Source organism: Sceloporus undulatus, chromosome 1, assembly GCF_019175285.1.
Source record: "Sceloporus undulatus isolate JIND9_A2432 ecotype Alabama chromosome 1, SceUnd_v1.1, whole genome shotgun sequence".
NCBI lineage: Eukaryota > Metazoa > Chordata > Lepidosauria > Squamata > Phrynosomatidae > Sceloporus > Sceloporus undulatus.
The window spans coordinates 167,450,628-167,474,889 of record NC_056522.1 but is presented as its reverse complement, the minus strand read 5'-3'; the positions used below and the strand labels follow the sequence as shown (position 1 = coordinate 167,474,889).

The 24,262-nt window shown below is 40.5% G+C and overlaps 1 protein-coding gene across 1 annotated transcript in view; it reads right to left on the bottom strand.

Annotated features, from left to right (window-relative positions):
* AGAP1 (ArfGAP with GTPase domain, ankyrin repeat and PH domain 1) overlaps positions 1 to 24,262 on the bottom strand; it is a 383,533-nt gene that overhangs the window by 160,563 nt on the left and 198,708 nt on the right. Inside the window, 1 exon segment of the mRNA XM_042467277.1 lies at positions 4,436 to 4,604. Coding sequence (XP_042323211.1) covers positions 4,436 to 4,604 — 169 coding nt within the window.

Below are 24,262 nucleotides of genomic sequence, written 5' to 3'. Positions count from 1 at the left end.
ATTTTTCTTTTTTCATGTGTGGTGACCAGAACTCTTACACCAGGTGCGCTGGTGGCACAGTGGTTAAATGCCTATACTGTACTGCAGCCACTCACTCAAAACCATAAGGTTGCGAGTTCAAAACCAGAAAAAGGGCTCAAGCTCGACTCAGGCTTGCATCCTTCCAAGGTCGCTAAAATGAGTACCCAGACTGTTGGGGGCAAATTAGCTTACAGTTGTAAACAGCTTAGACACTGCTTAGGCGTATGAAGCGGTATATAAATGAAGCTTGTTTGTTTACATAGCATACCTAGTGTTATTGCACCATAGTATTTATAAAGGCATTACGATTTTTAATTTTTATTTATTTCTTAATAATCCACAAGACAGATTTTGCCTTTTACATAGCAGTTGCACACTCAGACAACAATTTCAGAGTTATATAATTTTGTAACTCATATATTTTAAGTTGTGACTGAATCCCCCCCCCCCCCCAAAAAAAAACATGTCTTAAATTGTTTGATATCAAGGCTATATTTTACAAATGACAGAATTTTTTTGTTTTCTGAGAAATGCTTCTTCCTCATTAGATCTAGAAATACATAGTTTTTTTCTCCTGAACTGGCTGTTAAACAGTATTCTTCTAATGCAGAAAACACTGCATGAAGCCACTGTAGAAATGGCATTAGTGATGTTCCTGGTAAACATCATATCTTTGAAATAACAGAACCAATTGTATTCTTACAATTGTGAAAACACACCATATAAACTGTATTCCTATCTACAACTTAGTAAGAATACAGTTATCTCTCCGGATTCGTGGCTTTGTGATTCACGGATTCAATTACTCGGGAGTCCCTAACTGTGTGCATGTGCACTCCTCCCTCTCTGTCCCTCCCAGGCTTTTCTCATGTGAGTGAGGGAACATCTGGGAGGGTGCGCTCACAAAGCTAGGGATTTGAGAATAATTGAGCTTCCTGAAGCCTTGGGACCGAAGTGGCCAGAGAACCCTTCTTCTTTTGCTCCCAAGGTTTGAGAGAGGTCCCCTGATCTCAAACCTTGGGACAGAAGGAGGAAGTGGCCATCACCCATTCCCCTGCCCTTCCAGTGCCTCAAATAGCTTGCTAGTGCTGTTTGAGGCTTCAGAAGGGAAATGCATGTGCGCACACTAATTCCCCCCATTATTCATGAATTTTTCAGATTCACAAGGGTCCTCCACCCCTAACCCCCGTGAATCTGGAGGGACGACTGTATATCACAAGTGTACCACATATACCCTCCCCCTAAAAAAAATTGTACTGATTTGTATGTTGTACACATGCCATTGTCCTTAGAAGAATGTTAGGTACTTGGTTCATTCCATCATTATTTATTAATGGCCTAAACCTGGGCCTTGGCTGACAGGGAAAACTGGCCCACCTCTCCCCCCCCCCCAAACATATGAAATGGAGATATTAAGTGACAAATATAAAGGGCCATGAAATACCTTTTGCATGATATCTGCAATATGTATTTCTCCACTCTATACAATTTCTTCAACTTGGTAAGCTGAATAATTTGTTGTCGTGTGCCTTCAAGTGGTTTCCAACTTATGGAGACACTAAGGTGAACCTACCATGGGGTTTTCTGGACAAGAGTTCTTCAGAGGAGGTTTGCCATATGCCTTACCTTGAAGCTGAGAACATATGACTTGTCCAGTGGGTTTCATGGAATTGAACTGTGGTCACAGTCCAACACATTGGCTCTACAAGCTGAATAAACCTAATAAAAAACTTGCAAAATTGCTATGCTTGACATTTTCTGCTTGGTGTCTTCATTTTTTGGCTTGGCAAATGGTCCCATTCTGAGACTTCTTCTACAGTGGTACCCCGGGATACGAATGCGCCGCCTTACGAAATTTCCGGGTTACGAAAAAAATCCATTTAAAAAAACTGTTCTGGGTTACGAAGGTTTTTTCGGGTTACGAAAAAATTTTTGGTGCTTTTCGGCGCTATTTCACACGAAATCGCGGCTTTTCCCCATTAGCACCAATGGGTTTTTCGGCTTGCGAAGTATTCCGGGTTACGAAAGCGGCGGCGGAACGAATTAATTTCGTAACCCGGGGTACCACTGTACTTGTTTTCTTTCTTTTTCCCCCTAATTTTGATGACATTCTAATGTTAGCTTTAAATTTCTGCTGCTAATTGTCTATTTAAGATGAAAGAGGGCAATTGTCTGACTGGCTGGTGAAGTAAGAAAATAAAAACCAAGGAGAGAGGGGTTGGAGGAACAGTTATGACAGATTAGGATTCTGAGATCCTGCTTGAACTGGTTGGCATGGGGAATTAACTCATATGCTGCAGATTGTGTCTGTCTTCAGACTCAAGAGAAAATTGCTATGCATGACATTCAGTGTTGACTCACATGCAAAAGTGCACTGAATCTTTGTGATTAAATTAGGTGACAAAATTACAATTAGAGTTCAGGTCTAAATGAACTTGGTGGGACTTACTTCCACACTGACATGAATAGGATGGTGTTAATGAATACTGTAACTACCCTCCCATTACAGCTTTAAAATGTCTTAAATCTTTTCCTTGTTCTTTTCTTGCAAAGCATCCAGTTTGGAATCTTAAGAAACAGTTTAATGCCTAAGATGTAGTATCCTATTTCTAAGGCATTTCCTACCTCCACATATTGCTTAAGAACCCTCAACAATCCTGTATGACTTTTTACATAAGAGCACCTCTGTCCCTGAGATTATTAGAACAACACATGTAAATTAGTTCCAGGTTGCCTTGAGAAGTGCTTACTTTTCATGGTTGGTGAAAAGATGGAAGGAAGGAATTCACTGGCTCTTGAAGTAGGCTTGTTCCCTTTCTCTTTCTCAGTGCTTTCACTCCCCAGCACAAACACTAGGGCAGGTTGACTAGCCTTGTTCATGAAGCCAGCTGCTTTACACCACCATCACCACCCTTTCCTGTTACTGTGCTATTACAGCTCCTCTACACAGGCATTTAAAACAAACAAGCTAAACCAATACAGAATCGCATGGCATATCCAAGTCTACCAATCAGCTTCATATGCTTATTAGAGAGGCAGGACAGAGAGGTGCACATGGACACCTTGCATGGGAGAGAAGAAAAATGTATCAATTAGGAGATGAACTTTCTTTCCTAGTTTCTGCAAACAGAGTAAGGTAGAAAATTATGAAACTTGGATTTTGACAAACATGAAGAAATAGAAATTTTACCTATTACTTGCCCCACCTCTCACTAATTCCTGAAAAGAACACTCCATAATAAACCAAGTCTCAGCGCCTCTGCACACCAGTCAGCACATAAAGGAATGCTTCACCAAGACCCAGCTCCTACTGATGTAGCAACCTATGACTTGAGGTGCACCACTTCAAGCCAATGAAGAAATATTTTCAATCACATTATTTTGTTGCTGTTAATCACCTTTGAGTCCATCTCAATTCATGGTGGCCTGTGGATGAGACATCTCCAAGACTCCCTATCCTCCTCTGCTTTGCTTAAAACCTGCAAATTCATGACCTTTTAACAGAGTCCATCCATCTAGCACGTAATCTTCTTTTCTTTCTACATACCTCTACCTTTCCCAGCATTATTGTTTTTTCCAGTGACTCATACCTTCTCATGATGTGGCCAAAGTATGGAAACCTCAACTTTATCATCTTGGTTTCCAGAGAGAGTTCAGGCTTGATCTGTTCTAGGACCCATTTGTTTATCTTTTTAGATGTCCACAGTATCCTCAGCACTCTACTCCAGCACCACATCTCAAATGAATTGATTTTCTTCTGATCTGCTTTCCTCACTGTCCAAGGAATATGATTCTAACTTTCACAGTCAGATGTATACCTTTACACTTTAGGAGCTTTGCTAATTCTTTCACAGCTGCTCTTTCCATTCTTAGGCTGCATCCATACTGCAAAAATAATCCAGTTTGACACACATGGAAGTTAATGGTTCCATGCTATGGAATTCTGGGAACTGAAGTTTTGTAAGACATTCGGCCTTCTTTGTCAGACAACTGCAAATTCCACAATTTCATAGCATGGAGCCATGGCAGTTAAAGTGGTCTCAAACTGGATTATTTCTGAAGTGCAGATGCAGCTCTAGCCTTTTTCTGATCTCTTGATTGCACTCCCCATTCTGATCAATGTTTGATCCAAAGTATGGCAACTCTTTTACTATTTCAATTTCCTCATTGTCTAGGTTGAATCTGTGTAGCTCCTCCATGGTCATTACAGTTGGCCCTCCTTATCCACAGATTTTTTATCCATGGATTCAAGCATCCACGGCTTGAAAATATTCAAAAAATTATAAATTACAAATAGCAAGCTTGATTTTCCATTTTATATAAGGGACACCATTTTTCTATGCCGCCCTGTGGTTCATGGGCATACAAGTTGAACAGATAGGATCAAAGAATGCAGCCAATGCCTTTACCTTACCTGAATTTGGCGAGATGTGTAAGGTGCTCATGTCTTTGGACAAGCCATTGGTTTTCGGACTAGAAATTGGTACACATGCTGATGTGGCTCGAGGTGGCCTTTTCCCTGGGACTTTTACTGTGGTTCTCAGAAGATCAATTTCTTTCCCATGAACATTCTGCATGTAGTCCTGAAACAAAAGAAAACATTTTTTCCCAGGAGGCAGAAAAATGCAATGCAATGCAATAAAATGAAATTCAGTATTAGAGCAGTATGGTTGTCATTTAAGAGGTGCACATAACTATTTTCACTTTAGGGTCTGTGGGTTTACATTTTTGAGAAGAAGAGCTCTGTACACCATACTTCACACTAAATATACACTACAAGGAGCTTTTGTATTTATGTAATTTATATTTTCATATTATTTTATTAAATAAACAAGCAAACAAACAAATAAATATGGGTGTCTTGTTTTAATACGCATTGTGTACTTTAAGTGTTTTGGTTTAACAATAGTGTTTTAATTGAATGTACTATTTAATGTTTTTTAAACTTTCATACTTTATATTATTTTAACTGTTTTAATGTATACTGTAAGCTGCTCTAAAGCCTATTGGGGGGAAAGCATGATATGAAATGAATGCACATATAAACAAACAAACAAACAAATATTTCAAAAGCAGCCAATCACATGGGCCACATCTGCTGTTTAAGCAGGAAAAAGTGGATGTGTTTAAAGCAGCTGTTTCAATGTTATATATAAAGGGTTGTTTGTTATTGTGTGCCTTCAAGTCATTTCCAACTTATGGCAAGGATAGTAAAATATTTTTTCCTGCAATTACATATGACACATTTATGCACGCATATGCAGGTACGCTCACAATATAGCTGCTTATGTTTATGTATTTTAACAATGTTTTAACTGTGTTTTTACAGTTTTAAAAAACATTTTATGTGAGTTAATCTATGTTGTGAGAGCAGGTATGGTGCAGTGGTCTGGAGACGACTCTGGAGATCAGAGTTTGATTCCTCAACTCAAGCATAAAAAAATCAGTGGGTGACCTTGGGCAAGTCGTCACACTCTCTCAGCCTCAAAGGGTGGCAATGGAAAACCCTGTCTGCAGAAACCTGCCAAGAAAATCCTACAATACATTCACCATTAGGTTGCCATAAGTGAAAAATGACTTGGAGGCACACAACAAAGGCAATCTATGTTGTACCCCACCTCAAGCCTTGGGAAGAGGCAGGCAATAAATAAATAAATACATACATACATACATGGATAGAAATGAATGTGGGCACTTCCACCAGTGTTGTAGTCATTACAATGTAATTAACAGACCTGTTTTCCAACAGGCATTAAATACGCTGTGTAACTTTAAGAAGGTAAAGGTAGTCTCTTGACATGAATGTCTAGTCATAATTGACTGTAGGGGATTGTGCTCATCTCCGTTTCTAAGCCAAAAAGCCAGCGTTGTCCAAGGACTGCTTTGGTGGTCATGTGGCCAACATGACTACACTGAACACTGTTACCTTCCCACTGAAGTGGTACCTATCTATCTACTTGCATTCACATGCTTTCGAACTGCTAAACTGGCAGAAGCTAGGACTAGTGACAGGACCTCACCCCATCACGCAGCACTCGGGCCTCGAACTGCCAACCTTCTAATCTCCTGATCATCAGAACTGGTGTCTTAACCACTAAACCAATGCATCCCAGGTATACCAAATGTATACAAAAAAATGAAAGAATTTAGACCAGAGCTACAAAGAATCAGGATGTACACTGGGGTATAATGCAAAGCCACCCCCATGAAATACCAAGTGGGGACATCTACAGTGTCTGTCTGTTTTAAATGCAGTCAGCCCTCCCTATCCACAGATTCCTTATTCACAGCTTGAAAATATTCAAAAAATATATACATTCCAAACCGCAAGCCTTGATTTTACCATTTTATATAAGGGACACCAGTATGCCATTCTAATTAATGGGACTTGAGCATCCACAGATTTTGGTATCCACGGGTGGGGTGTGGGATCCTAGAACCAAACTCTACCAAATATGAAGGGCTCGTATATTTCTATATATCGTCATTCAAATATCTATATTTTTTACAAAGACAAGACCATTCAACTGCCATGCATATGTTAAAGAAAGAATGTAACTTTATGGTACTTTTGGAGAAACAACACAGTATACTTTAGTGTGCATATAATTTTTTTTTAGTGTGTGTATAAATTTTTTAAAAAGTTATTATTGGTCAGAGACAAGCTAAAAACTTGAGCTATCCATTTACCATGGACAGTTCTACTCACACATTAAGTCTTAGTCTGAGTCAAAACCAAGAGTTTAACTGACCAGCTATGATGGCATTAATTTTATGGTACTATGGTATTAATTTTACATTATATAAATACAGTAGTACATATTAATGTAATACTCCATGTAAGATAAATTAAGAACCAGACAAAATCATTCCTTAATGTTTTGATGCTACTGTATGTTAGGGATCATCCAATATATGTGTAAAGTATGTAGCAGTAACTGTTTCACAGAAGAAGAAAACACCAGAATGCAGCATTTCCTTGCAGCAAGATCTGAAAACACTCATCTCATCTGGCTGTCCACAAGGAAAGAAAAAAAGCTTACATTACTACTAATCAAAATAAAAGCAGCTGCTTCAAGGCAGTGAGTTATGGTATGATCACACCAGAAAAAGATCAAGATGACCCTGACATCTGGAATAAGCTATGTTAAAGGGAAGACAGCAAGCCTGATTTTGATATGCAAATGTTACAAAGAAAACTCCCCTCGATGTTAGTTGTAGAAATTGCTGATCGCAGAAAATATCCGGGGGGGGGGGGGGATCTTTAACAAGACATGAGGGTAATTCAAAGCCAAGTACTTTTAAACAGCACTTAACAAGTCCCCAGAGCCCACTCAACAGTGGCCCACCCCAGAAGTGCTAGGCTTCTGCCCCTCAACAGCTTGGGGAAAAAAAGTAGTAATTGCAAATCCATTTACATTTTGCTTCTCAAGTTTTCCATGTTCATAATTCTGTGACATAAAAAAGCACCAAAGGAAGGACTGCCCCTGTTCAAATGTGTCAATATCAAGGTAACAGAACATCTGAATCCTCTGCACCCCACGGCTCTTGCACCTTTCCTGTCGCTTGTTTTTTACATTCCTCTCCTAATTATGTTGCATCTATTGCCATACACTTAATTAGCTGCATTAATGTGATTTCTTTTCACATAGTCAAGCAATTAAGAGCTATGATTGAGTTTCATTCAATTAGTCTCAACAAACATGCTAATTGATGTCCCAGATGCAAATGAGGTGCAATGAGAGAAACCTGCTAGCAATTGAGTGCCATGTCAGAGACCCGCAGCGCTCAGCTTGCTGACAGAAGCACAGCTTAACACAGCAACTACCTTATGTGGAGCTGTTTTCAGGGGATTTGGGCAGCCAGGTGGCAGGAAGGGGGAGGTGGGGAAGGGCAGCATATATTTACCACGAGGGCTTCAGAATACCAAAGTGGTTCCTACAGAAATAATAATTCAAAGCAATGGGTTGGTAAGCAGCACAGTATGTGGAAAATACACTTTACCTCTGCTTGGCAGTAGCACATATTTTTGTTAAGCCAAGATCTGCATGGAATCTCTTGTGCTGGCAAAATACATCTGTAATTGCCTACAGTTAGCAGTAACAGGCAACTTCATCTTAGTCAGCTGTGGGCAATGTGGTATCTGAAGTTAAACTCAAAACACATAAATCAATCAATAAATCCCTAAAATACACTCACCGTATTGATTGCCACTGCTTTACTTCCTGAGGATACCCTTGGCATTTGTGCAAACCACAGTGGTGTTGATCTGATAATCTGACTACATGTGACTGCTGCCCTCTCCAAAAGCTCAACAGATGCTGAACTAGTCCTCACCAGGAGCCCTGGTGGCACAGTGGTTAAATGCCTGTACTGCAGACACTCACTCACAAACCACAATATTTTGAGTTCAGTACCAACCAGGACTCAAGCTCGACTCTGGCTTGCATTCTTCCAAGGTTGCTAAAATGAGTACCCAACTTGTTGGGGGCAATTAGCTTACAGATGGTATGAAGCGGTATATAAATGAAGCTGCTACTGCAACTGCTCATCTCATAAATAGCTGTGAGAAAAGTGCTCAATTTTTTTTTTACTATAAATAATAATAATAATAAAAGTTTTATTTTTATACCGCCCTTCTTGCAATCAGGGCGGTGTACAGCAATAAAAAACACATACACATAATCAATTACAATTAAAATCACATTAAAAACAGTTCTGGCCAGCTTGCCAATGCTATCAGAGGGGGGGAAGGCTAACTGGAGCCTGTATCCGGGAATGCTTTCCTGAACAAGAAAGTTTTTACTCCCTTCTTGAACTGGGCCAGGGAGGTGGCCAAGCGGAGCTCTCTGGGCAGCGAATTCCAGAGGGTTGGGGCTGAGTGGTAAAGGTCCTCCTAGCAGTGGAGGCCAATCTTGCCCCTGGGACCCTCAATAGTTGCTGCCCAGATGTTCTGAGTGTGTGGGGCGGATTATATGGGGAGAGGCGGTCCTCAAGGTATCCTGGGCCCAAGCCATTTATATTGCTTAATCCCCATTATAGGATGCAGTGGGATACTACAACCATCTCAATTTATTCTGCCGAATTTCATCCAATAGGTTTTAAATGTATGTATTAGATTTATAAAAAGCAAATAGGAAAAAGAAAATTTTGTTAGAAAGAGAAGGGTTGTGTATATTTAGGAGGATAATGGAACAATAAAAAGACATATTACAAACCACAGCATACATGCAAGCGCATACATAAACATAATTTTATATTCTGCATTAAATGCCCTAAAACACCCCTATGTTTCCCTTTCTTTTCAAAACATCAGTCTTGCAGAAATAACATTAATCTCCAGTGGCTGAAATAATTCTGTTCTTTCTCTGACAATGTTATTTCAGCATGTCACCATTCAAACCTGAAATTGACATCTGGATTCAAAGAGATCAGCATGAAGATAGATAGACAGACAGTTGGGATGCCTCCAAAATTCAGTCATTTAGTGGAGTCTACTAACTAGTTTGCAACTCTCTCTATAAGAAAATATATAGGAAATGTATAGAAATGGGCTCCTAGCATTTCTTACTAAAGTTCACTTCTGTGAGAGCTAAATGCATCTAGCACAGCACTGTAAGACATGCATTTTCTATATGGCTGATTCTTCTGTAGATCTCACCATGACCATCCATGCTTCTCTGAAGAATCCCTCTGAACCTCCAGAAATGATGGGGTGGGGGGAACACAGCAGACATGCAAAAATGTAGTGTAAATGCCTATATTTAGCATACAGAATAAATAGTGGAGGTGTAAATGGAATGCAGGTGTATTGCACTAAGTGCTGCGTATATTACTCTCTGACTGGTGGAATGAAGTGGTGGATATGTACTTGTTTCCTTGAACCCAAATTTGTTCCCTCTGACTCTGTCTCTGTCTGTAAATGCCCAATAGTCCTATGGGGTGCTGACACAGAAAGCCCAAAAAGCTAGGTCAAGGCTGGTGCATGGAAAAGAAAACAGAAAGAAAACAAAATGGGCAACTAAGACTGTTGGAACTCAAGTCAAGATTGAATAACAACCTACCAGATTTCATATCCAGGGGCACCTGTTTTGGCCATGGAGCAAAATACAATAACATCCAAAATCCACAAAGCAGTGATAATTGTTTGTGTATGGATTCTGAGCCTACCACATTGACAATTATAGCAGAAAGCAGTCAGAGGACAGGCCAGTGCATTATGAAGGTCAGGTTTACAAGGGTATTTAATCAAACAGGAATCCATGGAATACTGAGAGTGGACAATCCATGGAATACTGAGAGTCAAACTGTTCTTAGCACATGCTCCTGAGGTAGATAGTTTTTTAATAGCATAGCAACTGGGAAACTTCCTCACATAAGTACAGTCACCTATACAAAGCTATTCCTGATGCATCTTCTGTTGGAGTCTTGCATTTCATTCTCTGATGTCCTGTACCTTCAGATGCCTCCTTTTCCTGAGAGGTCGTCTTTTAAATCCTTCTCATCTGGAGGGTCCTGGCTCTGCTTTGGACTCCCATCACTAGACAGGTATTGCCAGCTGGAATTCCCTTGCCTTCTCTAACAGAACTTCCACCTGGGGCATGTCATCCAGGCCTTTCTTCTGAGGAAGACAACTCCTCCAAAAGGGACATGAGAAAGCCAGATATGGTAATCTAGAGAACTTTGGCAGGCAGAAATGTTTGTTGATGAGATCTCTGCAGATATGTCAGAGATGTGCTGTTCTGAAGCTACACAAAATTAGGGACTCGGGAAAGCAATGTATCACTCCTAGCATGAAGGAATGATCACTTAGAATTAGAATAGATACATTCTGTGGGAGATGAAAAATATTTTCTCATCTGGGAGTGGGGGCTCATGGAATAATCAGAAAACCTGATTACTAATAATAACAGAAGAGTTTGTGATGGCTGCCAGACTGCAAGGTGAAATACCTAGTGGCATGAAGACACCAGATACAACATGCTTTGGAAAAAGCCAGGTTTGCACAAAAAATGGATCAGCTCAGAGAAGTGAATAAAAGTGAATAAGGGAGTGTGTGTGTGTATATGAGAGAGAGAGAGAGAGAGAGAGGAGAGAGAGAGAGAGAGAGGGCATACAGTCATCTATAAACTTATATGGAAGCTATCAATGGAAACATTCAATGCTGGAACATGTCCCCCAACAAAAAATTCGAGGGCAATTAGACCTTCAGGCCAGAGGTGGTTCTAGTTGCTAGTTAATGCTTCATATTCAGGTTGATACATTGGGTCAAGTTAGCACATGACACCAAATTGTAGGATGGTCAACACACGAGAAAGCGAAGGGCTCCAAAAAGGTTCTTTCTGAGGAAAATGGCCATTAAAATGCCAAATATGGGTCAACACAAGCAATTGTGATGTGATCGGCAACAGAGCAAATAAATAAATAAATCTTGATTTCACCTATACAGGGATGGGGTCTGAGCTGGCACCATCTGACCAAGAAAAGAGTCTAATCTGTGGTTGAACGAAAATACCGAGCCACAGTTTGCTGTGAAAATAGAAACACACGGACCAAAAGAAGCGGCTTCCAACCACTTTGCGGGCATGGCATTTACATGACGCACATCCCCAAAGAGACTAGAAGCTGCTCCAAGGCCACTAAAGACAGCATGCATCTGCTGGGGGGGGGGGAGCAGTTTAAATCCAGCTCCTAGTGGCAGCTGGCTTGGGACCATGGCAGCGGCCCACTTTGGGAGCGGACCGTGCAGTCACAGCAGCCTGGGCCATCTGCTTTGCCCCCATTCACTCTGATCTACATTTTGGAAGTTAACTCTGCTGCTGGCACAATGACAACTACCCCAACTCTCTTTTTGCTATTTTTGTTTCCTCCCCCAACTTGTACCATCTGACCCAGAGATTACATCAAGCCCACAACTTCTGTGATATTTTACACTTTTTCCTCCATCTGTAATCCAGCTATCAAATGGAAGGATATTATAGTAAGATATGTTTCCCCCCATTGATCAGCAACTACATCCAGCCACTGTAGAGAAATGGAAAGTAGGCACTGCTTTGAGCAGCTAGACTAGAATCTTTTCCTCTTCCAACTGTTAATCTCTTTATTTTTCATAGAATAATAGAATGATAAGAGTTGGAAGAGACCATAAGGGCTATCCAATCCCCTACTATGCAGGAATACACAAGCACATTTGACAGATGGCCATCCAGTTTAAAAACCTCCAAAGAAGGACACTCCACCACACTCAAAAGGCAGCAATTTCCACTGTCGAACAGCCCCTTACCATCAAGAGGTTCTTCCTAATGTCAAGGTGGGATCTCTTTTCCTGTAGTTTGAATCTACTGCACTGTGTCCTATCTCTGGAACAGCAGAAAATAAGTTTGCTCCTTTTTCAGTATGATATCCTTTCAAATATTTAAACACAGCTATTATATCATCTCTTAACCTTTTCTTCCACATGCTAACATACCCAGCTGCCTAAGTTGCTCCTCAGAGGGCACGGGTTCCAGACCTTTCACCGTTTTGGCTGCCCTCCTCTGGACACATTCCAGCTTGTCAATATCCCTCCTGAATATCTGCACAGTGTCATCCAGTGGAGATGTCTCAAGTGGTCTTTTACACTCTGCCCCACAAGATCACTCAAGAGCATGCTGTGAAGAATATGAAAGATATTTTGCTGACACAGTTGCTCAAACCCACTCTGACTTGGATGCTGTAGTAGATACAGATCCACCAGATGCAATATTGGCATCTCCTTGTTCTGTTACTCGATATATTTCAATTTGTGCAGCCTGAGGATGTGGACAGGATCCCTGGATAGGTAAAAGCCATATTTGTATTGGACCCTTGCTCTTCTTTGCTCTTGAAATCAGCCAGAGTGGAACTGGCTGAGTTAGGAGTGTGGCAAATGCCTCACTGAGGCCAAATAGCTTTCCATCCTGCCTACAATAAGCTGTGGTGAGGCAGTTACTGGGGGAAAAAAATCACCCTGAGCCACACCATACTAGACCATCCAGTATCCAATATTCTTTTTTTGGACAAGGAACTAGAGCACATGGTGGCTTGGCGGCTCTAGGGATTCCTAGCTTAGCTAGATTAATTTCAATCTGGTTTCAGACCTGGTTAACTTTGGTCACCTAGGTAGGTGACTTACCTTTTGGTTCTGCTGGGTCTCTTGGCAGCTTTAAAATACTATCAATTGTGGTATCATTCTGGGACACCTCTCAAGGACAGGACACGGAAGTACTGTTTTACAGTGGTTCCAGCCCTTCTTGGAGGGACAAACCTACAAACTGGGCCAGTGGGTATTGTTTAATGCTCTGACCACTGGTTTATGGGATTCTTCAGAACTCAGTCATGTTTTCCACACTGTTCAATATAGACATGAAACTGCTGGAAGAGACTGTCTTAAGTTCTACTGTTTGGTGTCAGCATGCAAATGATAGCCAACTTTCTCTCTCCTTTTCATCTAGTTCCAAGGAAGCTGTTTTGATGCTAAAATAATATCTGCCATTAATGGGTTGGATGAGGGCAAACACAATGAAGCTTGATCCAGACGAGACAGAAATGCTCCTCTTAAGCAGATAACAGAGATTCAGCCTGTACTAGATGGGTTACACTCTCAGGTGTATAGCTTGGATATATACCTGGACACAGCTCTAACCCAAATTCCTTGGAAGTTCATTTGCACAGTTAAAGACAGTATGCAGTGGAGCCTATTCATGTAGATGTAAATTTGGCTAACGTGACATGTGCCTTGGATACATCCAGTTTGTATTATTATAATATGGGGAAGTCTGTGAAACTGGAAACTTACAAAAAGGTGTGGCCAGAGTGCTAACTGGAGCTGATTACTAGGAAAATCAATTCCTTTGTTTAAACAACTACACTGATACCAGTCCATTTTTAGGCACAATTCAAAGAGCTTGATATAGGGGCAAAACAGACGGCCCCAATGGGGCGGCTTGGAGCAGCCCCATTTAGGCTGGATTGGGGCTGCAGTAAACAGATGTGCGGCCCTAATCCAGCCAGCTTCCACTCCAAATAAAAGTGGAAAGATCCACTCCTATTTCGGGTGGAAAAAGCTGCTTTTCGCTGGCTCCAGGGTGTGTGGCATCTAAGCGCCACACCCCCCAAGCTGGGTAGAAGCAGGCCAGCATGTAATTGCCGGCATGGCTTTTGCCCAGATTCGGGGGCATGGCACATCTAAACACCACATCCCCCACTTGGCGAGAAGCCAGCTTTACTGGGTTGTCTGTTTCAGCCCATAGTTGAGCTCCAGTATGAGCCTGCCTGAGTCTTTAAAATCCTCAGGGGAGGGCTTTCTCAGAAGTCCACTCCTATTTACAGGTCCATTTGATGAGAACCTGCGAGAGGACCTTTTCAGTGTCTGTTCTCAGGCTGTGAAACCCCTTCCCACAGGAGGTGAGGCTGGCTCCCTCTCTGCTTTTCTTTTGCCAGCAAGTAAACACGTTTTGAATTAAATAGGCATTTGGCAATTAACTACTGTATTTGCTCATGTATAAGTCTAGAAATTTTAGTCAAGAAATTGACCCCAAAAACCTAGGTCAACTTATCCACAGGTCAATGTAAGTTCTATACTTTAACCTTTTTTAAAAAGGGAATCATCCCTTGGTGAAAGACAAGAGTGCAATCTGGCATGGAAGCACTGGCCTCCTTCTGCTCTCTCTCTTCCATCCAGCCTTAAGAGTGAGCAGAAAGAGTTATGCCTGCCATAATTTTGTAGGCTCTTGGGCATTGTTTTCCTTTGCTTCATCATTTAGATCCTTTGTTGCATGTCCCTAAGTTTTACCCTGGACTTATCCAAGGGTCATATCAAAATCCATAATTTCCCCCCAATACTTGCTATCGACTTATACATGAAGTCGACTTATAGTCAAGTATATACGTTAGCTGTGCAGAATGGGTTGGGTTTTTTTTTAATGGGAGGTGTATAATGCGTTTTTATCTTTAGAGTTATGTCTTTGAAAATGAATCTATACTATTTAAAAATTATTGGCAGTTCAACATTATACCTGATTTAATTTTTTTTTACATTTATATCATTAGGTTTTTAGTTATATCTTGTTTTACACCCTTGTTGTGAGACATGTCTTCTGTCCCATGTCAGGTGAAAATGTGACATGCAAGACTTCAGCAAATAAATACAAATAAAAAGTCTTGCACAGACACTGCAGGAGAAAGGTGCTATCTGTGAAAATATCCTCCTTCCCATTTACATTTATAGAAGCTTCCACTGGAGGAAAGAACCTTATATGCAATGAACAAATTCATACAACTCAATGGACGGGTGTGTAATTTGCCTTTCTTGTGAAGACAGGGAAAATTCTCAGAGTTCCCTGAACAGGAGGAGAATAAGCCTCTTTCTCCCATATGAAGACAGAGGAGGAAGAAATAAATGAAAAGAGCAAAAAAGTACCAGTAGACGCTGATAAATCAGAGATGATAGCAGATGTCAATTTGCAGCCCTTACTTTTAAACCACACAGTCAAATATCCTTGACATTCATTTGTAAGATTTTAGAATGCATTCGGTCTATCTATAAAATAAAACACTCATATTTGCTAAGAATAATGAGTTGTAATTTTTTTTTGAACTAAATCAAATTACTCCATGCTCCATATCTTCTATGGTTACATTTATAACAGTGCAGAACAGATATAACATGCTACATTACTGATCTCAGACAGCTTTACTCAGGCTTTACTAAAGCACTGCCGAATCAGAGGTTAACACTGCCAAAGCATGTAAGACTGAACAGTTCAGAAACCACAGAACATACGCATGACTTCTCGTGCTTAAATGTCTTATGGGACATGCAGAATAGGTTTTCTGATTTCTAACTAGTTCTGGCATGGGAAGTATTTACCTTGCATTGTTTCATACTGTGCCCTGCTGGACAGTTTTGAAATCACACAGAGCCAACAATTTTCGCTACTTTTATTTTGTTGATTTGGTAAAATAGAGATGCACTGAAAAAAATTATTTACAATGTGTGTGGTTAAGACAGTGTAATACCTGTAAGAATCCAACACAATGGTTCCAACTCTAGTTCTTTTCATCAAGATCTCAATATGGACAGACCCAAAAGAAATCTTATAAATAACTACTTAGAAAGCAGCCAAAAGTCTGGATTTCTATCATGTTATTTTATTTCTTAGCACAATTGTTCCAAGTTTCCCTATCTAATTTGTTTTGGCAAAACAGAATTTACTGCCTTTCATTATTCTGATAATTAACTACCTATTTTGGCACAGACTATATGGGTTAAATTAATTGGTCTTAATTATTTCTGTTTAATGGTCTTTTCATACCTTTATCACATTAACTCTGTGAAATGTTTTTGCATAACAAGGGATTGTATGTTTTTAGTTTCTTTGTCTATTGTAAACTAAAAAAATATTTTAATTCATACTAACTATACACTACAGAATGAAACAAATTACAAGTAAATATAGTATCTACTTTCAAAAGATGATTTTATCACTGAGAAAGAGTTGGTAACCCTGGAAAAACTGGTTAATAATCTGCAAATCTATTGTTGATGACAAAAACTATGTGTTTTAACTGGCAAATGCTGATGCCTCTACTTTTGCTGTGTACAGAGGGTAGCCAGACATTTTTATTGCAAAATGCCGTCTGAAAAAGATGCAAAATAAAACTGCTAAAATGCAGGGGGAAGAAAACAAGGGGGAGGACACAAAGACCCCCTTCCCCTTGCTTATGGAGTTCAAAGGCATAACATGCAGCACCCTGCAGCAAATGGGAAGCTACACTAATTTTAAAGCCATAAAATGCTATAAAGTGCCCTGCAGGGCAGAACTACACTGAAGCTAGTTGCACCTAAATAAGATATGGTTCATTTACTTCGCAGCTTAGCCTAATGTAATCATCAGCGGATTTCTAGCCTAGAGTTGTAACAGGCAAGTAGCCGATACTGCAGAGGCGACACTCCCAGCCATTGAGGAGGCTTCAGCTAGATTGCTGTTGATTAGAAAATTTTTCAGTTTTGACAAGCATTTAATGAACATAAATCGCACCTTGATTGGTTTCTATTGGGGCCACAGGCACACCTGGAAATAAAAAACATTATCTCTTTCCATGAAAGACCTTAGGAAACCTACAATCGTATTATAAGCTTGGTCAAAACACATATCTTTGAGATCTGCTGAATGTGGCCATGTAATTACACACACTGCCATTATATCCTCCTGACAACAATGATAATTTCAGTTTAAATTTGTAAAGACATGTTCAGCATGTATAGGTAGGCAATCTTTCAAAAATAAAATGCGGTATTTTAAAAAATATCCCACAGAAATCTCCTAACTGTGTTTGGTACAGAAATGGCATCTTTAATCCAGATCTACACTGATCCTTCAGAAGAGTTTTGATCCAGATATGCACTTCCACTAGAAAAACCAAGAAGAAGGCAGTTTTTGTCCATTCTCTCTTCACCGTGTTGCTCCATACGCTCCCCCAAATCTGCTCCAGTGGATTTAGGAATCCCTCCAGAAAAGCATGAGAGGGTGGCACAGAAAAGAAAGTCTGCAGAATGAGGAAAGCACTGCACCATCTCCTCTGAGTGCCATTCTGTTCAGCAAATGCTTCCACTACACGGATCAAACATGGGGTCCAATAAAATATTAATTCTCTCTTACTTCATACTCTCCTTAGAAGCCATGATAACTAAACTGAGGCTGTTGTGCTTTGACCATAACATGAGAAGACATATCTCACTAGAAAATACTATAATGTTTAGTAAAAATACAATAATGCTTAGCAAAGTAGGAAAAGAGGAAGACCACTGTCCAAGTGGATAAACTCAATCCTGGAAGTCATGGCCCTGAGTCTGCAAGACTGGAGCAGGGTTGTTGATGATAAGGTAAATTGGAGGTCTCTCATTCAAATTGAAGTCAAATTGATGGCCATTAATAACAACTTCATATGGAATAAATATTTTTTCTTATACATAGATTTAATTAACCAACCAACTAACACTGAAAATAAATACAGTATATTATAGTTCTCCAAGTGAGAGCCAGCATGGCATAGTGGTTTGAGTGTTGGCCTATGACTTTGGCAACCAGGATTCAAATCCTGGCTTAGCCAAGTAAATCCACTGAGTGACCTTAGGCAAGTTACATTCTCTCAGTCTCAGAGGATGTCAACAGCAAATCTTCTCGGAAGAAACTTGCCAAGAAAACTCCTTGATAGGTTCACCTTAGGGTTACCATAAGTCAAAAAATGACTTGAAGGCACACAACAACAACAACAAAAGTTTTCCAATGCCATTTCAAGAGCTTCATTTATCCGATACTTATCAAGCAAAATACATAAATAACAGAAGTATGCAAAAGATAGGTGTATTCTCCACTTTTTTCCTCACTCATGCTCACTTATAATGGAAGTACCTTTTTAAAACCTGCATTACACATAATTGAACTTCTGAATCCTACTAAATTTTGATAAAAGCAAGACCCTGGCAATGACACTGGATTCAAACTGGCACACATGGCTGCTTCACTGGCACACTGGGGGGGGGGGGGGAGGCCTAGAAAACCTTCTATGATCAGGAGCCCTCAAAAGGAGCATCTGACACTTGGACTGAGTATACAGTTTATCCATCCTGACTAGTAGCCATTGACAGCTCCATCATTCACAAATCTATCCAGTTCCCTTTTAAAGTCACATAAGTTGGTCAACATAATTACATCTTGTTGTAGTAAATTCCACTATTTAATTGTGAATTTTATAGAGTTCACTATCCAAAGCCTTTTGCATAAATTGAAGATCCTAGATTCTAGTATTTTGAGAAAGGTGGTGGTGGTGGGAACTCTTCACCCACTTTTGCCTAAAATTTGTATCAGTTAGTAAATTCACTCATCAAGACATTAATTCACAGGATTTTTTTAGTAAGTTTTACCTAACTTGATTAGGGAAAATCCTACAATTAATGCTGATGCTAGAACAATAATTTAGAGAACTAGGTTGTTGGGATTTATTAGAACATGTTAGATTGGCTGTTTTTCCCTTCTGTCAAATTTAATAAAGCATAAAGTTCTGCTGTCTTTTCTGCCAATTAGAACTGGAAGACATGTGCCACTTCTGGTTTAATATTAGGCAGGCTCAAAATAGAAAGGACTTTCCCGAGCTCTGGTCAGAGCAACAAGAGGAAGAACAACCAAAGAATGGAAAAGAAGGGGGGAAAGTAAGTCTTGGAATGGAATGGAAGTGAGGTTGGGAGAAGTGGATTCTCTGGTACAACAAAGCAAATATGATATAATAGGCATCACTGAAACCTGGTGGAATGAGTCTCATGATTGGAATGTGGAAATAGAGGGGTATAACCTTTTCAAGAGAAACAGGCCAAACAGGAAAGGAGGAGGAATAGCCCTGTATGTCAGAGATATTTACACCAGTGAAGAGATCCAGGACATCAATCCTGGAAGCCAGGTGGAGAGCATCTGGATAAAAATTAAAGGGCAGGGAAACAACAAGGATGTTATGGTGGGAGTCTAATACAGACCCCCAAGTCAGACAGAGGAATTGGATGATGCCTTTCTAGAACAGATGACCACACACTCAGAAAGGAGAGATGTAGTAGTGATGGGTGACTTCAACTACCCTGATATTTGTTGGAAGTCAAACTCAGCCAGATCCTCAAGGTCTAGTAAATTCCTCACTTGCCTCGGAGACAATTTCATGGTCCAAAAGGTGGAAGAGACAACAAGGGGATCAGCTATTTTAGATCTGATCCTAACCAACAAGGATGACTTGGTTAATGAAGTGCAAGTGGTGGGATCCTTAGGTGGAAGTGACCATGTTCTCCTGGAGTTTGTTATACAATGGAAAGGAGAAGCCAGGCAGAGTCAGACACGCATCCTAGACTTTAGGAGAGCGGATTTCAGTAAACTTAGAGAAATACTGGGTGCGATCCCATGGTCAGGAATACTAAAAGAGAAGGGAGTTCAAGATGGATGGGAGTTTCTCAAAAGGGAGATACTGAAGGCACAAATTAAAACAGTTCCAGTGAGAAAGAAAAATGGGAGATGTCGCAAGAACCCAGGATGGATAACCAAGGAACTTTTAGCTCAGCTAAATTTTAAACGGAACATGTATAAGAAATGGAAAAATGAGGAAATCACCAAAGAGGAATTCAAACAAATAGCTAGCAAGTGTAGAGATAAGGTCAGAAAAGCCAAAGCGCAGAATGAACTCAGGCTTGCTAGAGAGGTTAAGAACAACAAAAAGGGCTTTTTTGGATATGTCCGCAGCAAAAGGAAGAAGAAGGAAACGGTAGGACCACTGCGTGGAGATGGCAAAATGCTAACAGAGGACAGCGAAAAGGCAGAATTACTCAACACCTTCTTTGCCTCAGTCTTCTCAGAAAAGGCAAAGGGTGCTCAACCTGAGGATAATGGAGCAGAGGACAGAATAGGGGAATTTCAGCACAAAATAAGTAAAGAGATAGTACAGGAATACCTGTTTAACCTAAATGAATTTAAGTCTCCAGGACCAGATGAGCTACATCCAAGGGTATTAAAAGAACTGGCTAATGTAATATCGGAGCCATTGGCAATAATCTTTGAAAACTCCTGGAAAACAGGAGAGATCCCAGCAGACTGGCGGAGGGCAAACGTTGTCCCCATCTTCAAAAAGGGGAAAAAAGAGGATCCCAACAATTATCGTCCAGTTAGTCTGACATCAGTACTAGGAAAGATTCTGGAGCAGATCATTAAACAGAGAGTCTGTGAACATCTAGAAGCCAATGCCATAATCACAAAAAGTCAACATGGGTTTCAGAGAAACAAGTCATGCCAGACAAACCTAATCTCCTTCTTTGATAAAATTACCAGCTTGGTAGATGAAGGGAATGCTGTGGATATAGTATGTATCTTGATTTCAGTAAGGCCTTTGACAGGGTTCCCCATGACATTCTCACAAACAAGCTTGTAAAATGTGGGCTGGACAAGGCAACTGTTAAGTGGATTTGTAATTGGTTGACCGGCCGAACCCAAAGGGTGCTCAACAATGGCACCTTTTCATCCTGGAGAGAAGTAACCAGTGGGGTCCCACAGGGCTCTGTCCTGGGCCCAGTGCTATTCAACATCTTTATCAATGACTTGGAGGAAAAAATTGGGGGAATACTTATCAAATTTGCAGATGACACTAAATTAGGAGGAATAGCTAATACTCCAGAGGACAGGATCAAAATTCAAAATGACCTGAATAGACTAGAAAGCTGGGCCAGAGCTAACAGAATGAACTTCAACAGGGAGAAATGTAAGGTACTGCACTTAGGGCGAAAAAATGAAATGCACAGATATAGGATGGGAGACACCTGGCTTAAGGAGACAACATGTGAAAGGGATCTAGGAGTCCAAGTAGACCACAAGTTGAACATGAGTCAACAGTGTGATGCGGCAGCTAACAAGGCCAATGCGATTTTAGGCTGCATCAATAGAAGTATCTTATCTAGATCCAGGGAAGTAATAGTGCCACTATATTCTGCTCTGGTCAGGCCCCACCTGGAATATTGTGTCCAGTTCTGGGCGCCACAATTCAAAAAGGACATTGAGAAACTGGAGCGTGTCCAAAGGAGGGCGACAAAAATGGTGAAGGGTCTGGAAACCATGCCCTATGAGGAACGACTCAGGGAGCTGGGGATGTTTAGCCTGGAGAAAAGAAGGTTAAGAGGTGATATGATCGCCCTGTTTAAATATTTGAAAGGATGTCATGTTGAAGAGGGAGCAAGCTTGTTTTCTGCTGCTCCAGAAAACAGGACCCGGAACAATGGATGCAAGCTACAGGAAAAGAGATTCCACCTGAACATTAGGAGGAACTTCCTGACAGTAAGGGCTGTTCGACAGTGGAACGCACTTCCTCGGAGTGTAGTGGAGTCTCCCTCCTTGGAGGTCTTCAAACAGAGGCTGGATGGCCATCTGTCGACGATGCTTTGATCTGGATTTCCTGCATGGCAGGGGGTTGGACTGGATGGCCCTTGCGGTCTCTTCCAACTCTATGATTCTATGATTCTTTGGAGACCAAGACCTCCAAGCAGCCAGAATCCTATCAGAATGTCAGCCCTTTTATATATGAAAGGCAAATCCCCTCCCACACATAGAAGTAAAATGTTGGAGTCTTTCAGAGGGCCAAAGGGTATATTGTGACTCTCTTCAGTAACCTCTCCTTTACTGATTACACCATGAACTGGTTTCTACTGTATATTACTGTATAATATACAATCTTGTATAATATTATATAAGTTGAGATACTATGAATATCTTTTTAAAGCTAATTTTGTTCATGCAGTGCTATGCAACTGAATAATTAAGTGAAAATATTTCCTTACACTACCGTTTCCTTCAGTCTTGACTTCTCCGTTGCCACACTCATTATGTTTTTATCACTCCCTTCCTCCTTCTTCTCCAGCCCCTTTTAATATAACAGTGAGGTAAGGTATGTGATCATCTGAACGTATGATGCTACAAAATGAATTTGAGATTCTTGGCTCTTGCATGCAAAACATACTATTTCACACTGACTTTACAGATGACATTTCTTGATTAAGGAGGCTAAAACATGCAGTGATTTAGTTATGCCTAAAACTGCTCAGAGATGAACATTTCTCTACTTTTGATGCACTGGCAGGTGTCCGCAGCTATGTACTTATTATTACAGCACTTGTAGTGGATCAGTGTCTTAAATAAGATATTTAAAGAATGAATGAAGTATATTGTTGGCTCTCTATCTACAGACTTGCCATCCATTGATTGGAGCATCTGTGGAGAGCCCCACCCCGTTCTTCTCAATGATAGCATGTGCATGTCATGTCACCATTAAGGAGAATGGGGCTTAAGGTCCTCTGGAGTTTGCCAGCCATGGGTCTAGGGGTTTGGAATGGAACCCCTGCAGATACCATGCACCAACTGTATATGTTGGTGGAGGTGGAAGGAAAAAGACATACCGATGGGTTTCAGACTTAATTTAAGAGGTTGTAAGGTGAGATCTTATGCTTCAGAGTGGCCTTTCTCAACATGTCAGTTAACAGATATCCTTTTAACCATTACAGATTGCTGTTGCTGCTGTTCTTTGTTACTTTGTCCTCACACAGTTTTTTTTCTGCACCCCTTCTTCGGCACAAAAATGGGAAGAAATCCAGTTGGAAAGAGCACAGCTGTGCAACACCACATTTGTTCAATGTGTCCAATCCAAGGGTGAAGGGAAAGAGTTGGATGATTAGGGAGTCAGGAATCTTTTGTTAAAACCCCTTTAACCCTCCTTCACAGAGAAACTGAAGGTAGGCATAACATGTTGTTGCCTGCTATGTTCATGGGCAGGGGGAATATCTTCCAAAAGCCCACCTTTATCTCCTCCTTATGAGCTGAAAAGTGCAGCCTGGGCATGAAGCATAAGGCAACTGCTATTCCTCACTTGCTCTCCAGTCAGTCCATTCCATGCAGTACATAAAGTTGAACATAATTTGAAGTGAGTAATTTTATTTAAGTTAAATTTTGACTGCAACTCCACACACGTATTTCGGTGTATAAAAGCCCCACTAAAAACAGCGAGACTTACTTCTAAGTAAATAAGACTGGCACTGCAGTTCAGTCACAATCTTAATAAGCTCTTAACAATCTTAGCACTTATATTTACAAAAACAGGAAGCATGTACACTTTAGTGCTCCTTCAACCCCTCTCCTTTCTCCCCTTGATTTTCCTCAACAAGCAACTGTTCTTTGAAGTAAAGCACAGGAACTGTAAATGAAAGGCCAGAGGTGGCATAGATGACAGCTAGGGAAAAAAAGGATATTTAATAACGGTAACAATTACAAACTAGTAATAGAGAAAATGAGGATAAGAGAGCAGAATTGTTAGTGAAGAAGTAAGTGATGGAGCAGAGAGTAAACCTGAAAATAAACCCTAGCAGTTTGGTGGGGAACAGGGAGGAAGTTAATCTGAAAGGAGATAGGAAAAAGAATGACTGGAGTGTGTAAAAATATTTTGGCAGGCATGAGGGTCATGAAAAAGAAAATACTTTAAGGTATGGGTGTACATATATACTAAACAGATCTCATGGGATTCAATTATGTTTAAGGATATGTGTGGCTCTACCTCAGCCACCCATGTATAACCAACTCCATTTGCAACCAACACCATTTTGTGATTTGGGAATCCTAGAGTTAACATTTTTAAAAACTCCTGGTCAAAAGATACC